The sequence below is a fragment of the Cyprinus carpio genome, chromosome B2 (assembly GCF_018340385.1).
Source record: "Cyprinus carpio isolate SPL01 chromosome B2, ASM1834038v1, whole genome shotgun sequence".
NCBI classification, from domain to species: domain Eukaryota; kingdom Metazoa; phylum Chordata; class Actinopteri; order Cypriniformes; family Cyprinidae; genus Cyprinus; species Cyprinus carpio.
The window spans coordinates 2,230,125-2,254,437 of NC_056598.1; the positions used below are offsets into that span (position 1 = coordinate 2,230,125).

The following is a 24,313-nucleotide window of genomic DNA, read 5'->3' on the forward strand; positions in this document are numbered from 1 at the left end:
ACAAATATATTCATTGTTGAGGTTACAGACGCCTTAAATGTGCTACAAATCTGTTTCAGCTCATCATCCGACAAACTAAATGATAAGCCACTCTCACAATCACATTATAAGATGTAAAATACATTTCCATGGTAACCAGTTTTCCTATGTCCTGATTTCCCATAGTGTGTGTGTGTGTGTGTGTTTCCATGGTAACCAGTTTTGATATGTAGTGAGCGAGAGAGAGAGAGAAATGGGGGCGGGTGAGTGCGAGAGATGAGGCAATATGTGATGGTAAAAGACCACATTCACTGTTATAGAGCACAGTCCCAGTGTAACAGGTATTACAAACCATTCATCTGCGCTTTGAGAAAAATGGGCTGGTTTTTGCCTGAATTTCACATTCAATAGCCTAAGATTTAGAAGTGTCATTTTTGGACATTTGAAAAGGATTTCATGATCTTTGTCAAGAGAAACATGGCAGAACACTTCCAAGAAAAGGATACAAGGCTTCGAAAAAGACATGCAGCCTTCTGATAAACAGGACTGTATTTTTTAAAACATCTTTTTATTTTTTAATCACAAAAAGTTTCTTTTGGAGTGCAACAGGCAGGACTGAGCTAACCTCGTGAGATATTCTTCAAGCTGGCTTGCCGTTAGAAGAATGGAGTAAAGCTGGGATCGTCTATGAAAGCTGGGATTGATTATTCCAGATCTTGAGACATGGCTCAGTCTGAAGACATGCCTAAGGAGGTGAGCGCTGAGGAGAAGGGAGAGAGCGAGTCCGCCGGGGAGATCAAACGGGCTCGGACCATGGCTCTGTACAACCCCATCCCAGCCAAACACAACTGTCTCACCGTCAACAGGTCCCTCTTTATCTTCGCTGAGAATAATATCATCAGAAAATATGCAAAGAGAATTATAGAGTGGCCATATCCTTCCATAAGCCTTTTGCAAATAATACAATTAAATATTGCATGCAATTATCACCGATTTATTGACTTGTTTGATGGTTGTGTTGTCGTACCTGTTTTGTCTTTTGATTGAAGTGACCTGCCTTTTTGCTGTCAGTTGTTTTGTGGAAACATTTCAGATGCATTTAGTAAAAGCCAGAAAGAAAAAAGTTACAAAAATCATCTGTCGGCATCTAGTTCTGTATTAAAAGACACACTTGGTGTTTCTAGGCTTATCTAGACTTTCTAGACTCCTAGCAAAATGGTCTGCATTTCTACCATTAAAAAGTAAGACTTTGTGGTTGACACTCATTCTGGGGCGCAACAGTTTATCAAATCATAGTTCATAGTCCAAACCGCTTGTGATAGCTTTACATAGCTAAATATTGTATGAAATACTAAAATGAGTTGGGGAACCTCTATAAACACACAGTTACTACATTAAAACTATATTAAAAATATTTATTTGCTTTAATCTAATGAATCTATCCAAAATGAAATGAACACGATGAGATTAATTGAAAGCATGTGGAGATATTCAGCTTCTCAGGTTATTATTTGAAAAAAGAAAAAATAATCATCTGAGTCTCCTTTGTCATATTTGCCAAGCATTTAAAAGATAGACAATTATATACAAATGCAAACATTTCATGGTCTTCCAATACCAATTAATCTGAATTATCTGTACATCTGACGTGAAAATGTGGGAAATGTGCATTCCTTTGTGTGCTGGATGAATTCATGTTCAAGAATGAACGTGAATTCATCCAGCACATAAAGAAATGCAGAACCTACATGTCTGTATGTAGTTCTTTGTCATGGATTGGATGAATTCATGTCCAATAACAAGACTAGGTTCTAGGTAAACCCTCGGAAAAAAAGGTGTAAAAGCTGTCACTGGGGCAGTACATTTTTAAAAGGTACACGTTTCGTACCTAATTTACCCCAAAGAGTGGGTAAGTACATTAAGCATACATATAAGTACCTATAAGAAATGTATTAGTACTTTAATGGTACATTTTAGTGCCGTTTTGGAAGTGTAGGGGTGGATTTCTTATGGTTAAAACATTGCATAACAACCTAAACTTTAAAAAAAATGCAATCTTAATGATAGCTTAAGGCTGGTGGATGATGACAGCTGTGATCTGGGTTTGTTGCCATTGGGCATGATGCTAAAGTGGGCCAGGACCACAGGTATCTGACTTCTGGATTGTGACATCGTGGTGGTGCTGGATAGTGATCCACGCTGACTGTAGAAAGTGACTCTGTGATTGCAAACACAAGCAGATGGGCTGGGGTATCAATTACAGTGACATGATTTGACATGCAGAACCGGCGGTGCCTGTGACAAGCCATTGTTCAAAACTAACTGGCAAGAGTGCATGGGCAGGAGAGATGCATTTGGGAGCAAGGTTTGATTTGGCTGATGAAGAAGCAGTGGTGGACATGAGAATGGGCGGATGTGGCAGGCATTGGTGGCAGGAGCTGTAGCACCAGGGACATGAACACAGTCTATAGCAGACTGCAGGGTTGCTCTCACTTTGACCTGGGACAAGAGCCGTCACATGTTACCCAGGGACATAACCAACCTACTTCTGAAACACCAAATGTGCTCTGATTGGTTAGCTGGCCCAGTGTGTTGTGATTGGCGAACCGCTCTGAACATGTTGCCAGAAAGTCACGGCCTTATCATAATCGCGACATAGCGACAACACGCTACTAAAGCAGCCGCTCTTTTTCGTCTTCTCTAGTGCAGCTCACCCAGGCCCCACCCCTTTTTTACTGTATACTGTGGGTGGAAATTATTTCAATGAGAGACTCTGTAATGTCACAAAATCTGGAAGAAGCGTGCTGTAGTCCAAACAAGCCGTTTGTTGGATTTCTTGAATATCTCCTTTTAGAGTGAACTTTGAGCTTTGAAACCTTGCAGACATTTTTAATGCCCAAACAGCAACATTACATATTAACTAACGCTGAAAAGGCATAATAGGAGCTCTTGAAGATGTGTTGTAGTCAATCCAATCACAAGTAGACAATGCTAAATACAGTACAATGTATTGGAAATGGGGTCTGAAATGTTTTGAGCTTGTCCACTTTTGACCACGTCCAGAGGTAGTCAAGAACACATTCAACTAGATTGCTTTCGTAGTGGAAAAGCTCATGTTGTTGAGTGTGTTAGAGCAGCCACGAAAGAAAGACCACATCCTCTCTGCCTACTGAGTGTTAACATTAGGACACTGGCCAGGTGAGATTTAAACTTTGCCGAATGGCCAAAAATGTAAGGTTGTTTATTGTGTTGTAGTGGTTATAACACAAAGCCACACATTTTTGGGGTTGTTCTGTGCGGCCATCAGAGAAGAAATAAAAGCTGTTGCTGTCTCTATCGTTTTCTGTTGTCTCCTTTAGTGTACATATGTCAACTGCGCAAGCTTATTTTGCAAAATTAGTTCAAAAGATCAGGAAAAATTCCATACATACATCTGTCCATAGACCCTCCCTTCAAAGAAATCAGAAAAGTACTCAAAAGTGACCGTTTAAAACAGCAGGTGTAAATGGGAATGTGTCTCTCTGGTCTGGTCATAATCCAACTGACCAAAACGCATCTTAATAAACACGGCTTACGACAAGGAACGCATAAGTTGGCATAACTGAGAACTCTGGAGAGGCTGCAGAAAAGGGAATCTTCTGGTTTGAGGCAGGGAGTTTGAGAAGATGTGAACAGCTTGGGCGCTGATAGTGCACAAGTTTGGTTTGAGATGGACATGACCTCATCTGTAGCAGATATGGGTGCTGATTCAGGGTCTGTGGTGGGCATGAGCGTGGACTCATGGCTGTGAACGTGACAGCAGATGGAGGTGAGAAATCTGACGTTCTTGGGCCAAACTGAGGGAAAATTCTGACTGTGCCTGTAATTAGACTGGCTCATTTAGACAAATGTTTTTGAGAGCATTCTCCTTAAAATCTATCAAATGAGAAATGTCACAAAAATCAGGCCTATTGGAAGAGTGAGCCTGTGGTGCCATTTCTGCTTATGATATACTGTAATGTTGCTTTTTGGATGTTTTTCGACATTTTCAAAATGAAATGTTTAGTGAGTGGCACTAAAAACATGTTTAATTGTGTCCAAATCAGATGGACATAAATCTGGCAATGTGAATTGTCTGTATTGCAGCAGTTTGGAAATGAAATGTCCGGTGAGTGGCGCTAAAAAGGTAAAATAAAGCACATACACTCTAAAAAAAATGCTGGGTTAAAAACAACCCAATTTGGGTTATTTGGCAACCCAGCGCTGGGTAAATATTGGATAGAACACATGCTGGGCTATTTTGACCCAGCTAGTTGGGTTTAATGTTTTACCAAACATGCTGTGTCATCTATTGTTTAAAAATTATTATATTGCTGGCTTAAAATGGACTGAAAAAAAAAAAAACTGAATTAATAGAGGCAACAGCAATAATCAAAAGATGAACATTTATTTAGCAAGATCGCATGGAAAAAAATACAAGATGAATTTAATTTATTTGGGTGAATACAGCATAGTTTACAATATTACAAGTACATAAAAATGTAATATTTAAAAGTAGCATTTTAATTTAAGCGTATTCAACCATTCTCTGTAATCGCTTTTTACTGAAATAGTGCTAATTCTCATGTCGGTGTGTCACCAAAATCTTGTCCGATGAAGGGCAGCTGTTCGCGGGGGAACTGCGAAACTCAGACCGCGACCCTCATGTTTCACTCGTAGCTGGAAGATACCGTGACTGACTCCAAAACCTGCCCAAAAACAAACAGTACTGAGAACATATTTTAACATCAAATTAAATTAAACTCAGTACTATAACAAATAAAATCCATTTATGCTATGCAAGGCAAAAGGTGTTTCCATCATGTGAAGTGACCTTATGTTGTGTTGCGTAAAAAAAAAAAAAATACAATTTACAGCACAGTAAAGACTTTATAAATAAAATGAAATGTATAAAAACCTTTATTTCCCTGAAGAAGTACACCAAATTGGTTGTGACGCTGAGAACCACTCTCCTGTAGACTCAAAAAGCCCATGCTCTGACTGTAACTCAGCAGCTGGGTTTGATTTATCGGAGACAGGCTCAACCCACCGGTTGGGTAGAAAAAAATAACCTAGCATTTAAAATTGGCCAGCATCATAGTTACAGAAAACTACCCAGCACCTAGGTAAAAAATAAAAAAAAAATAACCCAATAAAATTACCCAACAAGTTAAACACAGCATTTGGGTAAAAAAAAATAATAAAAAAACTCAGCACCTGGGTAAAAAATATTAAAAACAACCCAATAAAATGACCCAATGGGCTGAACCTAGCATTTGGGTTAAAAATATTTTTTAGAGTGTACACAGTACTAACAAAAGCAATTGTGAGATTAAAATGCATTTGCTGAATGTACCGTACTATTTTAACTTGCTTCTACAAGTCTTTGAGCTCTTTTATCATGACTTGTGCTTCATGGGATTTGTACCTTTACATCATAAATGCAATGCTGTACCAGGTGCGCTACTGAGCAAGTTTACAACATCAGAAAAAAACATACAAACAGAGATGGTTATGTGACACAGATATGAAAATGTGTTTATTTCTAAATCACACACTATGGTGGAAGTATTTTGAGGTCGTAACTTAGTATCTCGTAAAGTATCATGCAAAAATATGTCTTTATTAATGGATAATCTGATCCTGTAACCATAATTTGTGTGAACAGGAATTAAAGTTGTTGGTGATGTACTGCCAGTAGTCTTAATTTCAGATAGAAACTGCATCGAATTGTATGTATACTGTAGGTACTTTTTTGGAGTGGTAGAGTAGTAAATGTCCATTATGATACATATGCCTCTATGCGTCTCTGTCCTTGACTAAGAAGAGAAAAAAGTTTGCTGGGTAGTTGATGGTTGTGCATTCTTCTGCAGAGTGACATGAAGGAGGAGCCTAAGGGCAGTTTGATAATCATAAGAACCAACAAAACTGTTAAAGCTATCTGCATTCATTTTTATGGCTCTACATTCTTACTGTATGCAACAATTATCTCATTGATCTGTTTTTTTAGGACTTTTGGAGAAACATCTGAGACAAAGTTGGTATTTAAATAAACATAATGACAACTCAGTTAAGTCTTCTAAAAAGAACAAGTTCTGAATGATAAAAAAAAGATTTCTTTGGGCTATAGTGAGAATTTCATTATGATTGTAACAAAGCCTCTGAGATTGGGTTTGGGGAAAATAAATCGCAAATGTCTTTCCATAGCAAACTGTTTTGGACAATTGCAAGACTACATATTTAATTTATATTTTGAACACAGACTAAAAAATGTCTGTAAAATGCAACGGTAGCACAGAACCCAAGACAATGTACTGGTATTACACTCAAATCCATGCTGTTATATAGTGTATGTGTACTACAGCCTATGCAGCATGTTATATAGCCTACTACATGTTTTTTATACCAGTTTTAGGTTCATAGTGAATAAATATGCTACAACTCTCAAATAACAGGCAGTTACCCCATTAAGAAACAGACATATTGATATGAGGAAATTATAACATATATAAGACTAGATGACTACTATTTTTCTACTGCTAAACTAACAGTAGTTGTCACACTAATTTAGTTCCCATTGCTTGTACATGTATAAGCCCATCCTCTCTGTGTAGTCTATGTCTTCAGTTACTTGTTCTTTTAAACACTTGTTGAGTTGTTGGCCACCATGTGACTCAATAAACTGAATACATTTCATGTTTCCTGACATTCCTTCAACTTTAATGAATTAAATCCAGCTCTACTGATCCAATCAGCAGATTTCAGGTCATTATGAGGAATGCACTTGTTTTTCATACTTCAGCCTGAAAGCACATTACAAGCAGCACTTGAGATAATGTTTGGATGTTTCTCAGGTGAGCCAAACTCGCAGTCAACCCTCCCCGGAGGAGGTTAAGTGTAGAAAGCAGGTTGCCATGGCAATCCTGGCTGCTAGAGAGATGCCAAAAATAAAAAAGCTGAAAATTCTAGGTTAATGCATCCCTGACTGAACTGACATTACTATGCTTATTATTTTATAATGCATTTTTTTTTTTTTTTTTTTTTTGTGGCTGTATTATGGCTTCCAAGTAAGTTACCTTGCAACCATATTCTTATCTGACAAGAATGGTGAAATTAGCCCTCTGGTTGCGTAGAAAAGTAATAGCACGGCTTTACTCTACAAGCTGCATGAGTTGAGGTATCATTCATGTCCATATCACAGCCTTACTGTAAGTGCAACATTTTAAGACTTTTGTTCAAATAATAAAATCTGATCAACAGTTAAAGTGATGCTCGTTATACAGTTTTTTTATTAATTGTTTTTGTAATTTTATTAAATTCAAGGTCAGCAAACTTGTCTGGCTTGCTTTCTTCTGCATCTTACATGCATATCCATGTGATTTTTGTGGTGATTTTTTTTTCCGAAATCCACCCACCCCCCCACCCCCCCACCCCCCACACACACACACACACAAATAATAATAATACTAATAAATTAATTAATTAATTAATTTGTGGTAACTGTTTTTGGACAGAAAACAAGGTTGTCTGTTAATTTAATTGCATCTGAATCTGCATCTCTGAGTTTGCATACATTTGGTAGCTGTTGCACTTTTTTTTTGTATAGCTGTGGAACAATTACCTTAAGAATAGGGCTGTATTCTGTTTATTATTATTATTACTAGTTTTTATTATTATTATTATTATGTTTATTATTATTATTATTATTATTATTATTATTATTATTATTATGGCATTGTCACGTGCCAGAACAAATCAAAATGGATGTATCCCATGAAAAATATCTCAGTTACATAAGTCTACCATAAATCGCTTCTGTCTTTAATTACTATGCACTTACATTTTAATTAATTATCTGATACAATGCACTTATTGTGTACATACATGTTTTACATTGTACGTAAATTAGAAAATACCTTTCTGTAATTACATCTCTAATTAACTTATCTATACTTACACTGTCAACCCGACCTTAACCCCTTAAACCTAATCATACTAAACCTGTCTCTAAACTTACCTCTGTCACCCCTCAGTAGCATCAGAAGTGTTTTGCATTTCAACATGATTACAACATTGTACCTTAAATATTTTTTTGGCCGTAAGTACACAGTAATTAAAAACACCCACATACTGTATAAAGCAGGACTCAATTAATTAAATAATTTGTCATTCGTGATGGACGCCACCACTGTCCTTCTGTAACACCCACATCTAAAAACACACCACAGAGATGTGAGTCCCATCCAAATCACTATAAGAGCTGCATCTTAAATGTTGTTTAGAAAACTAATCCTGTCCAAGAATGGCTTCAGTAAAACATACAGTAAAAGATCGTATTACTGTTTTAGTTAAGAAAAGCACTGAATACATTACAAAAACCATCTTTTGATTCAACATCAAATTTATTACACATAAACTGTTAAGGCTGCAATGTTGCCATTTTTTTATGAAATGATACTCTAAATATGAAACTAAAAGTCATTGCAAGTCACTGTCTTAATGAGTGAGTTATTGAGTCATTCATTCAATTGATTCATTTAAACAGCTGATTCATTCAGAAACAAAGTGACTGTTCTTATGAATGGGTCAATGAATCATCGACTCACCTGATTCGTTCAGTAATGTGGAATCATTCAGTAACAAAACGCTGCTGTGTGTTACTCCAGTGTCATTTATGCTGGCTTACTTGAATGTGCTATTTGGGGTGGCACCAGACAGTTAGTAATTAATAACTTACAGTAGGTTGGTGGACAGTGAATGACATGTTGGGTCACAGAGCTTTTACAAGCGAACCGCCAGCTGGTTCTACAGACATTGTCAGTTCATTTAGTGTGTTCACACATGATCCAAAATACAAGGGTAATCAGCGCTGACAGGAGCTAAAGCAATACAATACGGCTATAGTGAGTCTGTCAGTGAAGATATGCACACTTCATCCTCTCACACTCTCCATTAATGCAGCACTGACTCATTTACATAAGCTAAACTTAACTGGTCAACTGGATCACTAGTATGCATTTAGTCAACCAAGTCCATATACTGATACATAAACATTTATAAACATTGCAGTATTAATACAGGCAGGTGTACAAGATTGTTGTATGAGTTAAGTGCAGTGTACACTACAGTGTGTCAGCCTTGAAGAGGAGAGATGTTTAGATGTGAACTTTTTTTTTAAATTCAGTAATTCTTATTTTGTCCCATCAGAGATGAAGATGCATTGATGCATTTTTATTTTTATTTTTTTCCCACTGATGTAATATTTGCCTTGACCCCTGTGCCATTACTCCATTTGAGTATATGATCCTGGCCACCATCATAGCCAACTGCATCGTTTTATCCCTGGAACAGCATCTTCCTGGTGAAGACAAGACGCCTATGTCCAAAAGGCTGGTAAGCTTTACAAATATAAATGTATTCTTATTTTAAATAAACAAAACTGAACTGAATTATTGGATTCCCAGCATCCAGAGAGTACAAATTAAAATGCATACTGTTTCCCAGAAGATAGTGGCAAAAGACAACACTGGGAAATCTCCTGTAGGAGAGGGAGAGAGAAGGAGAGAGAGAAATAAAAAAAGAGACCCACAAATCCGTGGCCACGGTTTTGCAATTCGCCCCCTCAGTTTATAAACCATACTCACAAATTCTTTGCAATCCATTCCCACGTTAATGCATTTATGCATTATAATAAAAGACCAGTCTCAGTATACTATATCTTATTAATGCTACAAACTATATACAGGCAAGCTGATGTGGCCACAAACACTTTATGTGGCTTAAAAGACAAAGACAGTGATATAAAAGTATGCAGTTTATAAAAAAAAAAAAAAAAAAAAACACTATATACAGACAAGCAGACTTGGCCAGAACAACAGTAAGGAGTATTCTGAGTTTTAGTATCACTATCTGAATGCACTGAGCCACGTTAAGCGTTTACTTTATAATGATTTTCTATGGTAGGAAAATGCTTAACATGCAATTTTGCACATTGCATTAATATTCTGCCTACATCTGCTTATCTGTATATAAGCAGATGTGGGCAGAAGTTTGGTATTTGGTATTTAGCGATCACTTTATTTTGTGGCGTTAAGCATTTTCTTTACAGTTTTCCGTGGGGGTTTAAAATTATTTTCTTCACACTTGGATTATGGTGCTATTAACTTCGAATTAGATAGTGTTTATGACGAGAAATGTGAAAGAAATTTGGTTTGGTTTGATGAATAAGGATTCATGTGTATTTAATGTATACCAAGAAACATATCTGCTTTAAAGAATGAAGAATAATGGATGCAATTTGTTATAAAGTATGCATACTTTATTACTTTACTGAAAAGAAGACCATGTTCTTGTTTCTTTATGAAAGTGAAGAATATAAACCTAATGTCATCACTACAAACCTTAATGTGATTAATATTAGAGTTTGATATTAGTATAAAATCCAAACTAGAATGTGCATTTCTCTATTTATATTTTCTGTTGATTCTTTTCTTTAATTATTCAATCTGTTTCTTTCTCATTGGGTCTGTTAGGAGAAGACCGAGCCTTATTTCATTGGGATCTTCTGTTTTGAGGCTGGTATCAAGCTGGTGGCGCTCGGTTTTGTTTTTCATAAGGGTTCCTATCTCAGAAACGGCTGGAATGTAATGGACTTCATTGTTGTGCTAAGTGGGTAAGTGACATTTATGTTTTCCTTCTCCTCACTGGTTTTGATACTTCACTGCTGTGAATAGTTTGAGATCACAGGCCTGTGCTTCCCTTCAAAACATGGCTATGGTAGGCATGGCCTGTAGTTGCTATCTGCTCCTCGATTGCTGCTTGCACAATCAGAACTTCCCCAAGCACTTCTCCACTTCCTTAAGTGGGCGAGGAGCGTTTCTGCTGATCGTCAATCATTCCGTTCTGATTGAGGGAGCAAGCCTTCAGGCAGCTCTGTATCCCAAAATTCAGCTATTTGTATGTCGTACTACATGCTTTATTGTGTATTATTTATTTATTTATTTTTTAGTGTTCCAAGCATACTCACAGGTATGAACGCTTGTTTCCATCACTGAGTAAAAAATAAAAAAGGAAATTGTAATCGCATATCATGCATTTCTGACTTTTTTGAATTCTAAAGTCAGAATTGTGAGATATAAACTCGCAACTGTAAGAAAATTGTATTTTTTCTCCCTCAGAATTGGATTTTTTTTTTTTTTTTTTTTTTTTGGAATTGTTTTTTTATTTTTTTTTTTTCTATATGTTGAAATTTTGGATTTATTTTTTGTATTTGAATTTTTGGATTTTTTATTTTTGTTTTTATTTTTTTTTTTGCAGTTTTGAGAAAATAAGTATGAATTGTAAGAAAAAAGTAAAAAAGAAGTTATGGTTTTGTGAGTTTATATGCGTTTGTTTGTAAATTTGTAAGTGTGGGAATAAAGTTAGGAATTGTAAGTTTATATTATGAAATTATGGTTGTGAGAGGTATTTATTTTGAGAAAAGAGTTGTTATGACAAACTTTTTTTTTTTGTTGATTAAGAGTTTGGAATTTTGATTAAAAGTTGAGGTTTATTTTTTGATGCATTAAAAAAAGATCAATATAAAAAAACTGTAAATAATAAATCAGCTCCAAAACGGGTTCCAAGTGATCGATGGCTTACGCTGTTCCTTTTAAATCCGTTGCACTGCTTCTGTAAGCATTCATGCAATGTAAGCAATGATGTGCATCTGAGTCCCTTTGTTTGAATGGCAACATTTTTATTCTAAAATCCTTATTTAAATATGGCAACCTGATCCCTTGTTCTCTGATATTTCTATGATTGAATGACTGACAGAGACCCATCCTCTGTCTGCCAATCACTGTGGGCATTACTTGATGACATCATCCATAGCAATGCGCTCAACCCCGCTGTTTCTCATAGCCTAAGATTTCTCCCATTCCTTGGTAAAATGTGCTCTCAGCAGCTTTGTGAATAGGTTTGAAGAGGAAACTCTTACCTAAGAACTTTTACTGCAATTTAGGAGAACTCTGTCATGATTGGCAGCCGCTCAGGTTGCTTTCTTTCATTGGCAGTCATTTCCAAAATATTTTTTAAGCAGATCACTTGAGCCGTAAAGACTCGTTGAAGCAAAGAAAACACCTTTTGAAGCAACAGAAGCATATTTCCCGCTGTTAAGTGCTCGCCAAAAAAAAAAAAAAAATAATAATAATGGTGAAGCATCCACTAAAATTGTATAAAATATTTGGTATTTTGTGAAAATACATGGCTACTTTTGAATGGCTGTGAATGGAGAAAGATGCTTTTCTGCACACATAATATCCTGTGCTAGCCAGCCAAACCCTGACACCCTGTTGTCAATGTAATGTGGGTGTCTGCAGCAAGAAATGATTTTGCCCCCTAGCTTTTATTCATTTAATAAATGTAATTATGACAAATCAAGCCAGGACTTTTTTCACATTTTAATAGATGTTGTTAAAAGGTGGGAAACGGTCTGACATTGATTTTAACACACATCACATCAATGAAAGGTGTAATTTCTATAAGGTTGCATAGACATTTTTAAGTGCATCCATCGGGCTTCATTCATAAAACATGCGCAGAACATATTTCTGTGTAAAATGTTCATAAATCTACTCTCAGATTAATTGCAGAGCAGTTTAACAGAGAAATGTGTCCTGCTCGTGCTTCGTGAGTGAGGCTGAGTGTGTGTTATATCTGATCCTGTGCTTGTTTGGCCTTGAAAGATCCACTTCTTATTACAAATAATTAATAATAATTAGGTTTATACACAACCTTATTATCCATTTTGTTTTTAAATGCCAGTTTTTCTCCTGAAAATGTCTCTTAGAGTGGCTGCTAAAATCTGAAATGAAAGCGATTGTCCCTGCTACATACAGTATCTGACACACTTTTGGCTCCAACATACCTGACCTCTTTAAAAACAGCGAAAGTAAGTCAGACTTAAAAGAAACTACATGTGTCATTCCTCTCATCTGGGAACTGAAACAAGGCCAGTAGGCCATTGCTTGTGGCTTTCATTTCATCTGAAATTAATGATTAGCTGCAAGCGAATCTGCTGGGACAGGGCCAATTTGATATTTTTTCCTTCACAGGTCTGCTGGGAACATATGGAGAAACTTTGCATTTGACATCATAAAACAAATATGAGTATGATAATGTTGAAGTGACAGCTCACACACAGCTCTCTGGCATCGCTGCTGTAGGTTTCCTTCTGATGATCCTTCAAGTAGCGTTGGGATATATACAGTAATATATACAGTAACTACAGACAAAAACCATAAACCTTTCCAAGTGATTTTAAGCATTTAACTATGAACATGTCGTATACAAGTGGAAGTGTTCGGAATATTTATATTCGTGTAGTCAGGGCTCCCAGTGGCATGTTGTTGCTGGTTTTATTTTATTTTTTCATTCAAAATAGATACAATTCAATTACTGAGCTATTACATAAAATCCTGCCTTGAAAAAGGTGCTCTTGGATAATAAATTATAAGTTATATTTATTGAATTTTGAGCTATAGGTTTGGAATTTATGTAAAATTCCAAGTTTATGTTTGTCACTGTAAAAAAGAAAATTGCAATGTCAATGGTAAAAGACTGTGAAAACCTGTCAATTGAATAATGTTGAGTTCTGCATTTCATGCAATTTTACAGTAAAATACTGTTAAATGTACAGTTTTTCAAAGTGAAAAGAAGACATCCCATAATTTACAATTGACATTCCATCTGTGGCAGCTCACATTTGATGGCTTTTCATTGAAATAACAAGGTCACTTTCTTATTTTCTTATCAGTTATGTACATTATGGTTTTATGTCACATCTTATGTTGTTACATTAATATTTATTGGATTATTTTGCTGTCATATGTGCTATCATGATGGTGTTTTGTGTTTGTATATATTAGTATTTACTTCAGCTTGTGGAAAATCTAGTTTTGATTAACTTTATGACTTTCTCATTACCACCTGTGTTTTGTGGTTGTTGTAATTTGGCATATCGACATTATTTCAGTTAAAGAAATGCATGTTTTCTACTGTCAAGTCGATTACAACCTTTAAAATTGAGAAAGAAAAAATCTGCTACCATTTTCTTTTCTTTTTTTTTTTCTCCTTTTTTTTACATTTCTGGCAGCCACAGCTGCTTTTTACTAAATGTGTGTCCCAGCTCACACTGGTTATAAATGCACTACTCTGTGCTGTTTTTTTTTTTTTTTTTTTAGCATAAATAGTGTGATTATTGTTTTCACATTAAAAATTCCAAATAGAAAAAAAAGTACTTCACTTCGTTGAACTATATATATGTATATATATATATATATATATATATATATATACTACATAATATATATATATATATATATGGTCATGTCTGTAAATTGTATGCGTTAGTGCTTAGGAGTGGTTGGGCTGTAGCTTGTTGCTACAGTAAACACTGTTGTCATGTAGAATCACAACATGTTTGATATTTTGAATTGATCTTAAAACACATTGTTTTCATTTTTTCATGCGTCTCCTAGCAACAAACCCACATGTTTTAGCATGAGATTGTTGTTTTCAGAATGAATTGACGGTCTGCTAATCCTTCAGTGTATGATGCCCAATTTTTCTCTATAACCATTTACAAGTGCTTGATACCTAAAGGAGATTTAAATGTCCGGGGCAAGTGACATGCAGTTTTATATTTCAGCCACAGATGGCGATAGAGAGACTGCTGTAGTGTTGTAGTACTCAAGACCTGTCTTGGTCCTGAGACTAGTCTTACGACCATGCTTTGAAGGTCTTGGTCTTGTCTCGTTCTTGAATGCATTTGACTCTTGGTCTCAGACTAAGAGGACTTGGGATTGTGTTTCAAAACTGGTCAAGACCACAACTGTGGGGATATCCCTAAAGTGCTGATGCATTGTCTGATTTATTTATAACCATCTTTAATTTGAGAAGATGTAAAACGATTAATTTAATAACTAAATAACAATAATAAATCATTTAATTTATACCAGTGGATCTCCTTTTTTTTTTTTTTTTGACTTCAAAGCCTCCTTATTTCAACAATATTTGAAAGCCACCCTCCACTCCTCCAAAATATCTTAGAGCTTAGCATGACTAGAAAGATGTATATTCATTATAAAAAAAATAACCAAATACTAAGAAATATTTTGAATTTGTAGTCGTTTTAGCTTATTTTGATGCTTGTTTAATCTTATTTTAAATAATTTTAGGTTATCTTGAGGCCACATGGGCCCCGGGCCCCTGGCTGAGAACCACTGATTTAAACTGTTATGCTGGGTCAGAAATTAATAAGCAATTGTGTCAAAAATGTCACCAAAATGAATACAAATACCAACAAAATGCAAGAGTTTGTTGTTACATACTTCCATACTTGTCTGAGATCTGTATTTTTTATAGTGAGGTTTTTATTATTATTATTATTATTATTATATAACTAAGCGATATCACAAGAGCAAAAGAGGTGTTTTCACAAATTCGATATTACTTTTATACAAATATTCAATAAACAAAAGTAACTTTTTAAAAAATTATTTATTTTTGATTTTTGTTTTTGTGTGTTTTGGAGAGTTTTTTTTTTAAAAGTAATGCATTACAGTATTGCGTTACTCCCTAAAACAGTAACTAATTACATTACATAGTTAATTTTAATGGAAAGTAATGCATTGTGTTACTTTTTAAATCTGGACAGGGCTTGCTTGTTTGCTTCTGATATATAAAAAGTTCTTCTTTTTCAAATGTAAAAGCCCTTTCACTCCAAAAGTGAAATGAATAGGCCTCAGGCTGAAGGAAAAGTACATTCACGTCTGTACAGCAGAGAACGAATTGCATGAAGAATATGGTGCAGGAGAAGAAAGTTCAACACTATTCCGCAATATAATAAAAATAAAACACAAGTGTGTCATTTCTGCTTATTAGTATCGTTGAATCGGATCATCGTAGGTCAGAAGCAAAGATATTGGTTAATAGAACGGGATGAAATATTAATGACATTTGTCTAATTACAGCAGGTTTGTAGCAGGTTCTGCTGCATGTCTTGAGGAAGCGGACAACGGTGTGCTGCTTCAAAGCTGCATGAGCGTACAGTGTGCTCAGATGTTGAGAATGCAGCGTAGACTCGGCATGAAGCCTTTCTTTCATAGTGTGTGAAACATGAAGCATTTGCTGCAGATATGCTGATGATTCACCACTAAGTGTTGATAATGTTATTCCTCCATCTTCCTCCCCGTTGACTGGCTCTCAGAGCTCAGTTCAGCGCTGTGTGTAGGTGTTCATGTGTGGGTGAGCCCATATTCATTTCATGTTTGCATTTCAGCTTTTTCACCGACAGGTACAAAGAAATCAAATTGTGAAATAATTAATAGTGTTTGGTCATGTTACACTGATTGATAGAAATGTGTGAAATGACACAAAGGTACAAACGTAATTGATTATTATGACATGCACAAAACAAAATTGGTTCAGTTAGAAAAAGCCTTTAATATATAAGCCTTAGGAAGCACAGGTTCTGTACAGTTAGATGAAGGTTATTATTAAACAGACTCTCCTATGGTTTAAACGCAGTACATTTTGTACTTTCTCCATTGATTGATCAGGAAGCATTACATAAGTTCTTTTGAATCACAGATTGAAAGCTCCCGTAAGAAAAGCGGATGTTTATAAAAAGGCATAATAAAGCAGGCTCCTCTCTGTTCCTGATATGAAGGATTTGTTGATGCAAATCATGATGTACAATAGTACGGACGTGCTGCAGTTCTGGAGGCTACAGAAAGATTCACAACCTTGAATTTTCACACCATTTACACCCCCGAGCAATGCTTTCATCCACTCACCCACTCACTCGCTCCACGGCTCGCTCTCTTTCTCATGCTCGCTTTTTCCTTTTTCCTCTTCCATACTGTCATTTATATTCTCTTGTTCAGATTTATCCCTTAGTTCATTACTTTGGGTTCCTCCTCAATATTAGTAATTGTCTTCGTGCTCACAGATGCTGTTGTCTAATGTGTTTGTCACCGTATGGTGTCTGGGAAGGGCTCACTCTGTAACAGCTGGCACCGATGCCAAAGTGCCCACTTCCCATTTCTTTTGTGAGGTTGTTCACATGACCTTTTAAATGTAGCACATATCAGGATAAACGACTGGCATTCTGTACTGTACATGACATCTTACCATAGTATCCGCTCATTTAAAGTCACCCTAAGATCAAAACTGACTATTCTTTTTTTCATGGAATATTGCAGTGGGTTTTTTTTTTTTTGTTTTTTTTAAATGAATTATCCATGTGCATTATTATTTTTATAAATTTTTTTTTAATGCATGTGCCTCCGGAACCTTTCATATAAATAAACAAAAATGCAACACGCCCACATGAGATCCAGCAACAGCAAACAAGAACAATTCAATGATTCAATCAATCCCAGATTCACAAAATCACGTCCCGCCCTATATATATATATTTTTTTTTCTCATTCAAAAAGCCATTTCTCTTGGATGCACCTCACAATAGGGAAGAAAACTAAATGCATTTTTTTTTAATACTATTATTATTTTATAATATTTCCTGAGGTGTACTAGCAATCTTATGAAGGTTTTTTTTTTTTTTCTCTCAAACCCTCTGCCCTAATTTAGATATAATTTAATTTAGAATCTCTGATTTCATCGTTGTTGAAAGGGCGTGTCTACCTTTAGACTTTAGTGTAGATGACCACGGCTGTGATTGGCTGACGTCTTTGCATATGAAATGAGCATTACGTCTGGGACTCTTGCATTTTCACTATCACTGCTGCCTAGATAAACTATTGGTGAAAAGTGTTAATTATTCTGTAGCATTACATTTAGACCTCCTTCCGTCTCATCAAAGGTTGCAGAGCTGTAACACAGTCATGTCTACTGAGCACACAGTACTTTCAATGATCTCAGTCTTTCATCAGATCTAATAGAGTGAAAACATGATGTAAACAGGAGACTCGGTGAGCAGTGTAAACTGTGTCATTGATTATAATGGGAGTTTTGACGAAAATGCAGAAACTTTAACAACTTGAGGATGAGTAAATGATGACAGAATTTCCATTTATGGGTGAACTGTCCCTTTAACGGTTATGTGAATGAAGCCTTATTTCCCTTTTCCTTGTGTTTTTTTTTCCCCCTTTTATTTTCTGTCTGCAGGATTCTGGCCACTGCCGGCTCTCATATGAATATCCCTGTGGATCTGAGGACCCTGAGAGCTGTGCGTGTGCTCAGACCCCTCAAACTAGTCTCCGGTATCCCTAGTAAGTATCTCATCTCATTATTTATCCACCATATCAATAATATTTAAAATCATTTTGTCACACATGACACACAGTCTTTAGTATTTAAAGTATTGGCCAGAAGTGCTTGCACTAATCCAGATGAATTCCTTCAGGTTTACAGATAGTTCTGAAGTCCATTATTAAAGCGATGGTGCCGCTGCTGCAGATCGGCCTTCTGCTGTTCTTCGCCATCCTGATGTTCGCTATCATCGGTCTGGAGTTTTACAGTGGCAAATTACACCACACTTGCCTGCCCTCTCCAGATATACTCGGTATGGAGGATCTTTTCAGCCTTTAACTCAAATGAAACGGGAATGCTGCAGCATACTGGAGCTGCCATGCGATATGCAATTTGATTCTGGGTGCTCAGTTCTGCTGCCAAGTTTTCTAAGCCAATCACGTGCGCAAAAACGGCATGTGATTTATCATTCAAACACCACTGGAAAATCCTATCTTGACAAATGTGATTGGTTGACAGCACCACAGTCCCAAGCTTCTCACTGTGATATCAAAAGCAGCAGACAAAGAAATACATACTGTGGATCTATTTTACACTCCCAAAAAGAACCAGAGTAGGTACAGCATCTAATTTTATTAGTAATCTTATTTTGTCTGAATAAACAAACCTTTTTGAATTGCCATCAATGGAGAAAGATGGCAGCATGCACATCGTTCACACTGTGACTGAGGTGAAATCTAGGGTGTTTCTCAATCTGAAGGCTGCGTGCTTGTAAGACCGCACCGAAGGCTGTCTCAGGTTGAAGGATCCTTGGAAGGCAGCCTTCATTTTGCGCTCTTCATTCAGCATATTTTGATCATTCATCAAGTGTGTCCTCCAATCACCCACAGTCCTTAGCACATAATTATGAAAAAGAATTTACAGAAGATGAGTCGGCACTGAGCTCGTCCAATTTCATTATGAAATGCAAGACAAAAAGGCGTATGTTTGCTTTTGTTTTGTTCTAAGTTAATCACATAAACTGTTTATGGTTGTTATTCACTGTACTGCATTGTACTGTAATTTTCCCAGATTCATTTTTAAAAGTATTTTCATGCCTTGACTGTGGGGGCGGAAACATTTATGAAGGTTTTTTTTTTTTTTTTTTTTTTTTTCTTGGTTATACAAATGTTAAGGGAACATTGCACTTTAACATTTTGCAAACATTACGCGAACATTATGTTCTCTGAATATTCTGAAACAAGTAACATTTAAAAAATCCCAGATGAACTAAAACATTTCAGAAAAAAAAAGTTACATGAACAATGTTTAAAGTTTTTAAAAACTTTTAATTTTTTTTTTTTTTTTTTTTTTTGGATATATACAAATATTAAGAGAACATTTTATCATTTTGCAAACTTTATGGGAACGTTACTTTTTGGAAGTTCTCTGAACATTTTAAAACAAGTAGTACCTTTTTTTTTTTTTTTAATGTTACACAAACTAAAACATTGAAGAAAAAAATTCCATGAACTAATGATTTGTGATTCATATTAAGTTTTTCTGAATGTTCTCTGAATGTCCAAAAACGATAAATTTATATAAATAAATGTTTGGCTATATAAAAACATTAAGGAAACACTTCATCATTTTGCAAACATGGGAATATTACTTTTGAATGTTCTTCTAAACTAAAACGTTTCAGAAAAAAAAAAAAAATGCCAACATTTCCATTAAGTTAGAAAGTTTTCAGAATGCCGTTTTTTTTCTTAATTACATGAATGTTAAGGAAACATTCAATTTTGTTATTTTGTAAACATTATGTGAACGTTACTTTTGAATGTTCTCTGAACGTTCTGAAACAAGTAGCAACATTTAAAAAGCGTTAGATCAATGCCAAACTAAAACTTTTCAGAAAAAGTTCCAAATAATGTTTTTGTACTAACATTTAGAGAACATTATTAAAGAGCAGATAACTCTGAACGAACATTCTATTTTTATTTATGCATTTATTTTTAAATGAACAATCTATTAACATTACTAAAAGGATATTAGTCACCAAAGTTCCCTGTTAGCGCATATTCTAGTGCTTAATGCTGCTGAGGACTCTAGTCTAGAAGCTTCACTCAGATGCAGCCTTACAATTGAGAAGACACCGCCCCTTTAGATGAGGAGGATCACTCTGCAACTAACTGATGAATTTAATGTAAACTTAACTGTAAAGAAAACAAAGCATCACAAATATCCTGTATTCACGTTTGATAAAAAAATTATAATAATGCTGTTTATCAAAACGATGGCAGTCAAAACATGTTTACAATCATTTAATTTGTTATATTAGTGTAGTCACTGAATGCATCATGTAATATTGCTGTTCTTTCAGAAAACGAGACGGTGGACTCTTCTGAGGTGGAGTTTGCGTGTGGAGTGAGGAAGTGTCCTGAGAAATACACCTGCAGTGGCAGCTGGATTGGGCCCAATGATGGCATCACTCAGTTTGACAACATCCTGTTTGCAGTGCTAACAGTATTTCAGTGCATCACTATGGAGGGATGGACTGCCGTCCTGTACAATGTGAGTTCCTACAGCAGTAACATTTCAAAAAAGTCAGTTCTATAGTTGACTGACTGGATAATATTTACATTCATACTCATTGATACTCATTGTTTGTCTTTATTAACATATACCGACTAGCATATAAAGTTATTTACTAAAATGCAGTGATAAATATGACAATATGATGTCTTTAACTGAATACCTTTGCGAAATATGACAAGGATTTTGTTTGTTTTTGTTATAATTTTGAGAATATGATGTCTTTAACTGAATAATTTTTTCTAAAATGCAGTGATAAATATGACAATATGATGTCTTTAACTGAATACCTTTGCGAAATATGACAAGGGAGTTTCTTTCTTCTGTTGAACACAGAAGAATGTATTTCTTCTTTTTTGGTTACCAAAATTATAGAATTTTAGTAACCAAAGAGTTTCTAGTCCCTATCGGCTTCCATAGTTTTCAACTAAAGCTTTACTTTTCTCCACAGACTAATGATGCTTTGGGCCCCACATGGAATTGGATTTATTTCATTCCTCTCATTATTATCGGCTCGTTTTTTGTGCTCAACCTTGTCTTGGGTGTCCTTTCTGGGTAAGAATTTACACAAATATTTTATCAAAATTGGAACTGTCATTATTCATGCTCATGCTGTTCCAAATCAGATTTCTGGCATTAAAAACAAAGTAATTTTAATATGTTTAATATAATGTTGTACCCATGTAACTACAATAAATGAGGACTGGAGTTTTGAAGCATCAAAGGGAGGCAAAAGTGACTTGTGACCAGTCGTGCGGCTGCATTCTGAATCATTTGTAGAGGTTTGATTGTGTTTGATGGAAGTCCAGCCAGAAGAGCATTGCAGTAGTCCAGCCTAGAAATGACAAGGGCCTGGACAAGAAGTTGTGCCGCATGCTCCGTTAGAAAGGGCCTGATCTTTCTGACGTTGTGCAATGCAATCCTGCAAGATCGAGCAGTCTTTGCAATGTGGTTTTTGAAGGTCAGCTGGTCATCAAAGGTTACACCAAGATTTCTGACTGAAGTTGATGGGGTAATTGTAGAAGGACCTAGCTGTATGGAGAAATCATACTGTAGAGTTGGAGTGGCAGGAAGACAAGAAGCTCAGTCTTTGCCAGGTTGAGCTGTAGGTGATAATCTTTCATCCATGCAGAGATGTTTCTCCAGGCAGCCTGAGATCCATGCAGCTACCGTTGGATCATCTTGTTGAAATGAGAGATAGAGCTGTGTATAATCAGCATAGCAATGGTAGGAGAAGCCATGTGCCTGTATGATGGGACCCAGTGATGTCATGTATGTGGAGAAGAGGAGGGGTCCAAGAACTGATCCCTGAGGAACCCCAGTGACCAGTTGATGTGCTTCGGATACCTCCTCTCCCCAAGCCATCCTGAAAGACCTACCAGTGAGATAGGATTCAAACCAGAGAAGTGGAATCCCTTTGATGCCCAGTGATGAGAGCAGACAGGAGGATCTGATGCAACTTACTTAGAAACTTACTGCATTTTAATCTGTTTCTCAGAAAACATGATTTCTTATGTTTCAATAAAGCGCTATATAAATGCAGCATTCATTCATTCATTCTATTTTTGAGGAAAAGCATCATTTTAATTTTTTTTTTTTTATTTTTTTTTTTTTTTTTTTTTTTTTTATTATTATTATTATTATGTTTGAGTTAGAATGTTTAGTAGTTAGAATGTAGGTTATTTGTTTTTTCTGTTTTATCTGTTTTTTTATATTATGTGTTTACTTTTTGTGAAATCAATAAAGAAACAAAGTAGATCTGTTGAAAGCAGGGTTATTATAGTTAACTAAATCTAAAACCATATATACAGTACATATATATATATATATATATATATAGATATATATATATATATATATATATATATAATGTATACATATTATATATATATATATATATTAGTGCTGTCAAATGATTAATCATGATTAATCACATCCAAAATAAAAGTTTTTGTTTACACAATATATGTATGTGTACAGGGTATATTTATTATGTATATATAAATACACACACATAAATTATATATTTAGAAAATATTTACATGTATATACATTTATATATTTATATTCTTATATTTTATATTATATATAAATATATTTAATATATAAACATAACATATTCTTCTTAAATATATACATGCATGTGTGTGTATTTATATATACATAATAAATATACACAGTATACACACATATATTATGTAAACAAAACTTTTATTTTGGATGTGATTAATCGTGATTAATCATTTGACAGCCCTAATATATATATATATATATATATATATATATATATATATATCATATTGACATATAATATATATATATATATATATATATATATATATAATTTTCTTTAATTGATCTTTAAAAAGTCTTACATTTACATTTATAAATCCTGCTTGATTATACGTTTAAGATGTTTGTTTGGTGCTTTTGCAAATCTTGAAGGCTCCAGTCCCCATTCATTGTAATTGCAAGGAAAAGCATCTACAGATTTTTCAACTGATTTTTAATCTTATGCTCATCCAATAATTTCAAGGTTTGATTTGTAAAAATGAGTGCTTATTTTGAAGAATTGACTGAATGAGAGAATTATTGCCTTGTGGTGGGTGGGCTGACAAGTGTACTGGGGATTGATTACTGTAGCTGCTCTTGCCTCCACAGCGTTTCTCAGTTGATCACGCCTTTAAGGTCAAACCCTGAGAAGCACTTAAATTATGTCCATACTATTGATTGTTTATTGAATTATTATATGAATGTTTCCTAAATCTTTCTCTAGGGAGTTTGCTAAAGAGAGAGAGAGGGTGGAGAACAGACGTGCCTTCATGAAGCTCAGACGCCAGCAACAGGTGGAGCGAGAACTCAACGGCTACCGGGCCTGGATTGACCGAGCAGGTACTGACATTCATTTTAATCTAAAATATTCGGATTTGGCATTTTTCAATGCTTTCAAAAAGTAGATTTGGGGACTTCGTCTGTGTTTGCAAAATATTTGTACAACTGTACAATTTGTTGTTGTTCTTGTTAAGAACAGAACAATAAAATGTTTATAGATGTATCTTGGAGTTTGTAATGAAGGATGTATGTAGCTCTTGCATGCATTCTAGTGTTCGCATTGGTTTATTAAAGTGAAAAGTTGTGACATTTGCCAAGTATGATAACCCATACTCGGAATTGGTGCTCTGCATTTAACCCATCCAAGTGCACACACACAGTGAGAAATGAACACACCGTGAACACACACCCGGAGCAGTGGGCAGCTATATCCAGCGCCCGGGGAGCAACTGGGGGTTCAGTGCCTTGCTCAAGGGCACTTCAGCCATGGGTATTGAGGGAGGAAGAGAGTGCTGTTCATTCACTCCCTCCCACCTACAACTCCTGCCAGCACCGAGACTCAAACCTGCAACCTTCTGGTTACAAGTCCAAGTCTCTAACCATTAGGCCTGGCATTGAATGATTCTTTTAAATTAGTAGTTCACCCAAAAATTTA

At 35.5% G+C, this 24,313-nt stretch overlaps 1 protein-coding gene across 2 annotated transcripts in view; it reads left to right on the top strand.

The window, feature by feature from the left end:
• Positions 1-275: 275 nt before the first annotated feature.
• cacna1eb (calcium channel, voltage-dependent, R type, alpha 1E subunit b) overlaps positions 276-24,313 on the top strand; it is a 76,197-nt gene continuing 52,159 nt past the window's right edge. For both annotated transcript variants that reach the window (XM_042717704.1, XM_042717705.1), the window contains exons 1-8: positions 276-911; positions 9,285-9,390; positions 10,530-10,669; positions 18,169-18,272; positions 18,407-18,565; positions 20,615-20,805; positions 21,278-21,381; positions 23,603-23,718. In XM_042717704.1, the coding sequence (XP_042573638.1) occupies positions 703-911; positions 9,285-9,390; positions 10,530-10,669; positions 18,169-18,272; positions 18,407-18,565; positions 20,615-20,805; positions 21,278-21,381; positions 23,603-23,718 (1,129 nt within the window). In that variant the 5' untranslated portion in view covers positions 276-702. The remainder of the gene's footprint in view (positions 912-9,284; positions 9,391-10,529; positions 10,670-18,168; positions 18,273-18,406; positions 18,566-20,614; positions 20,806-21,277; positions 21,382-23,602; positions 23,719-24,313) is intronic.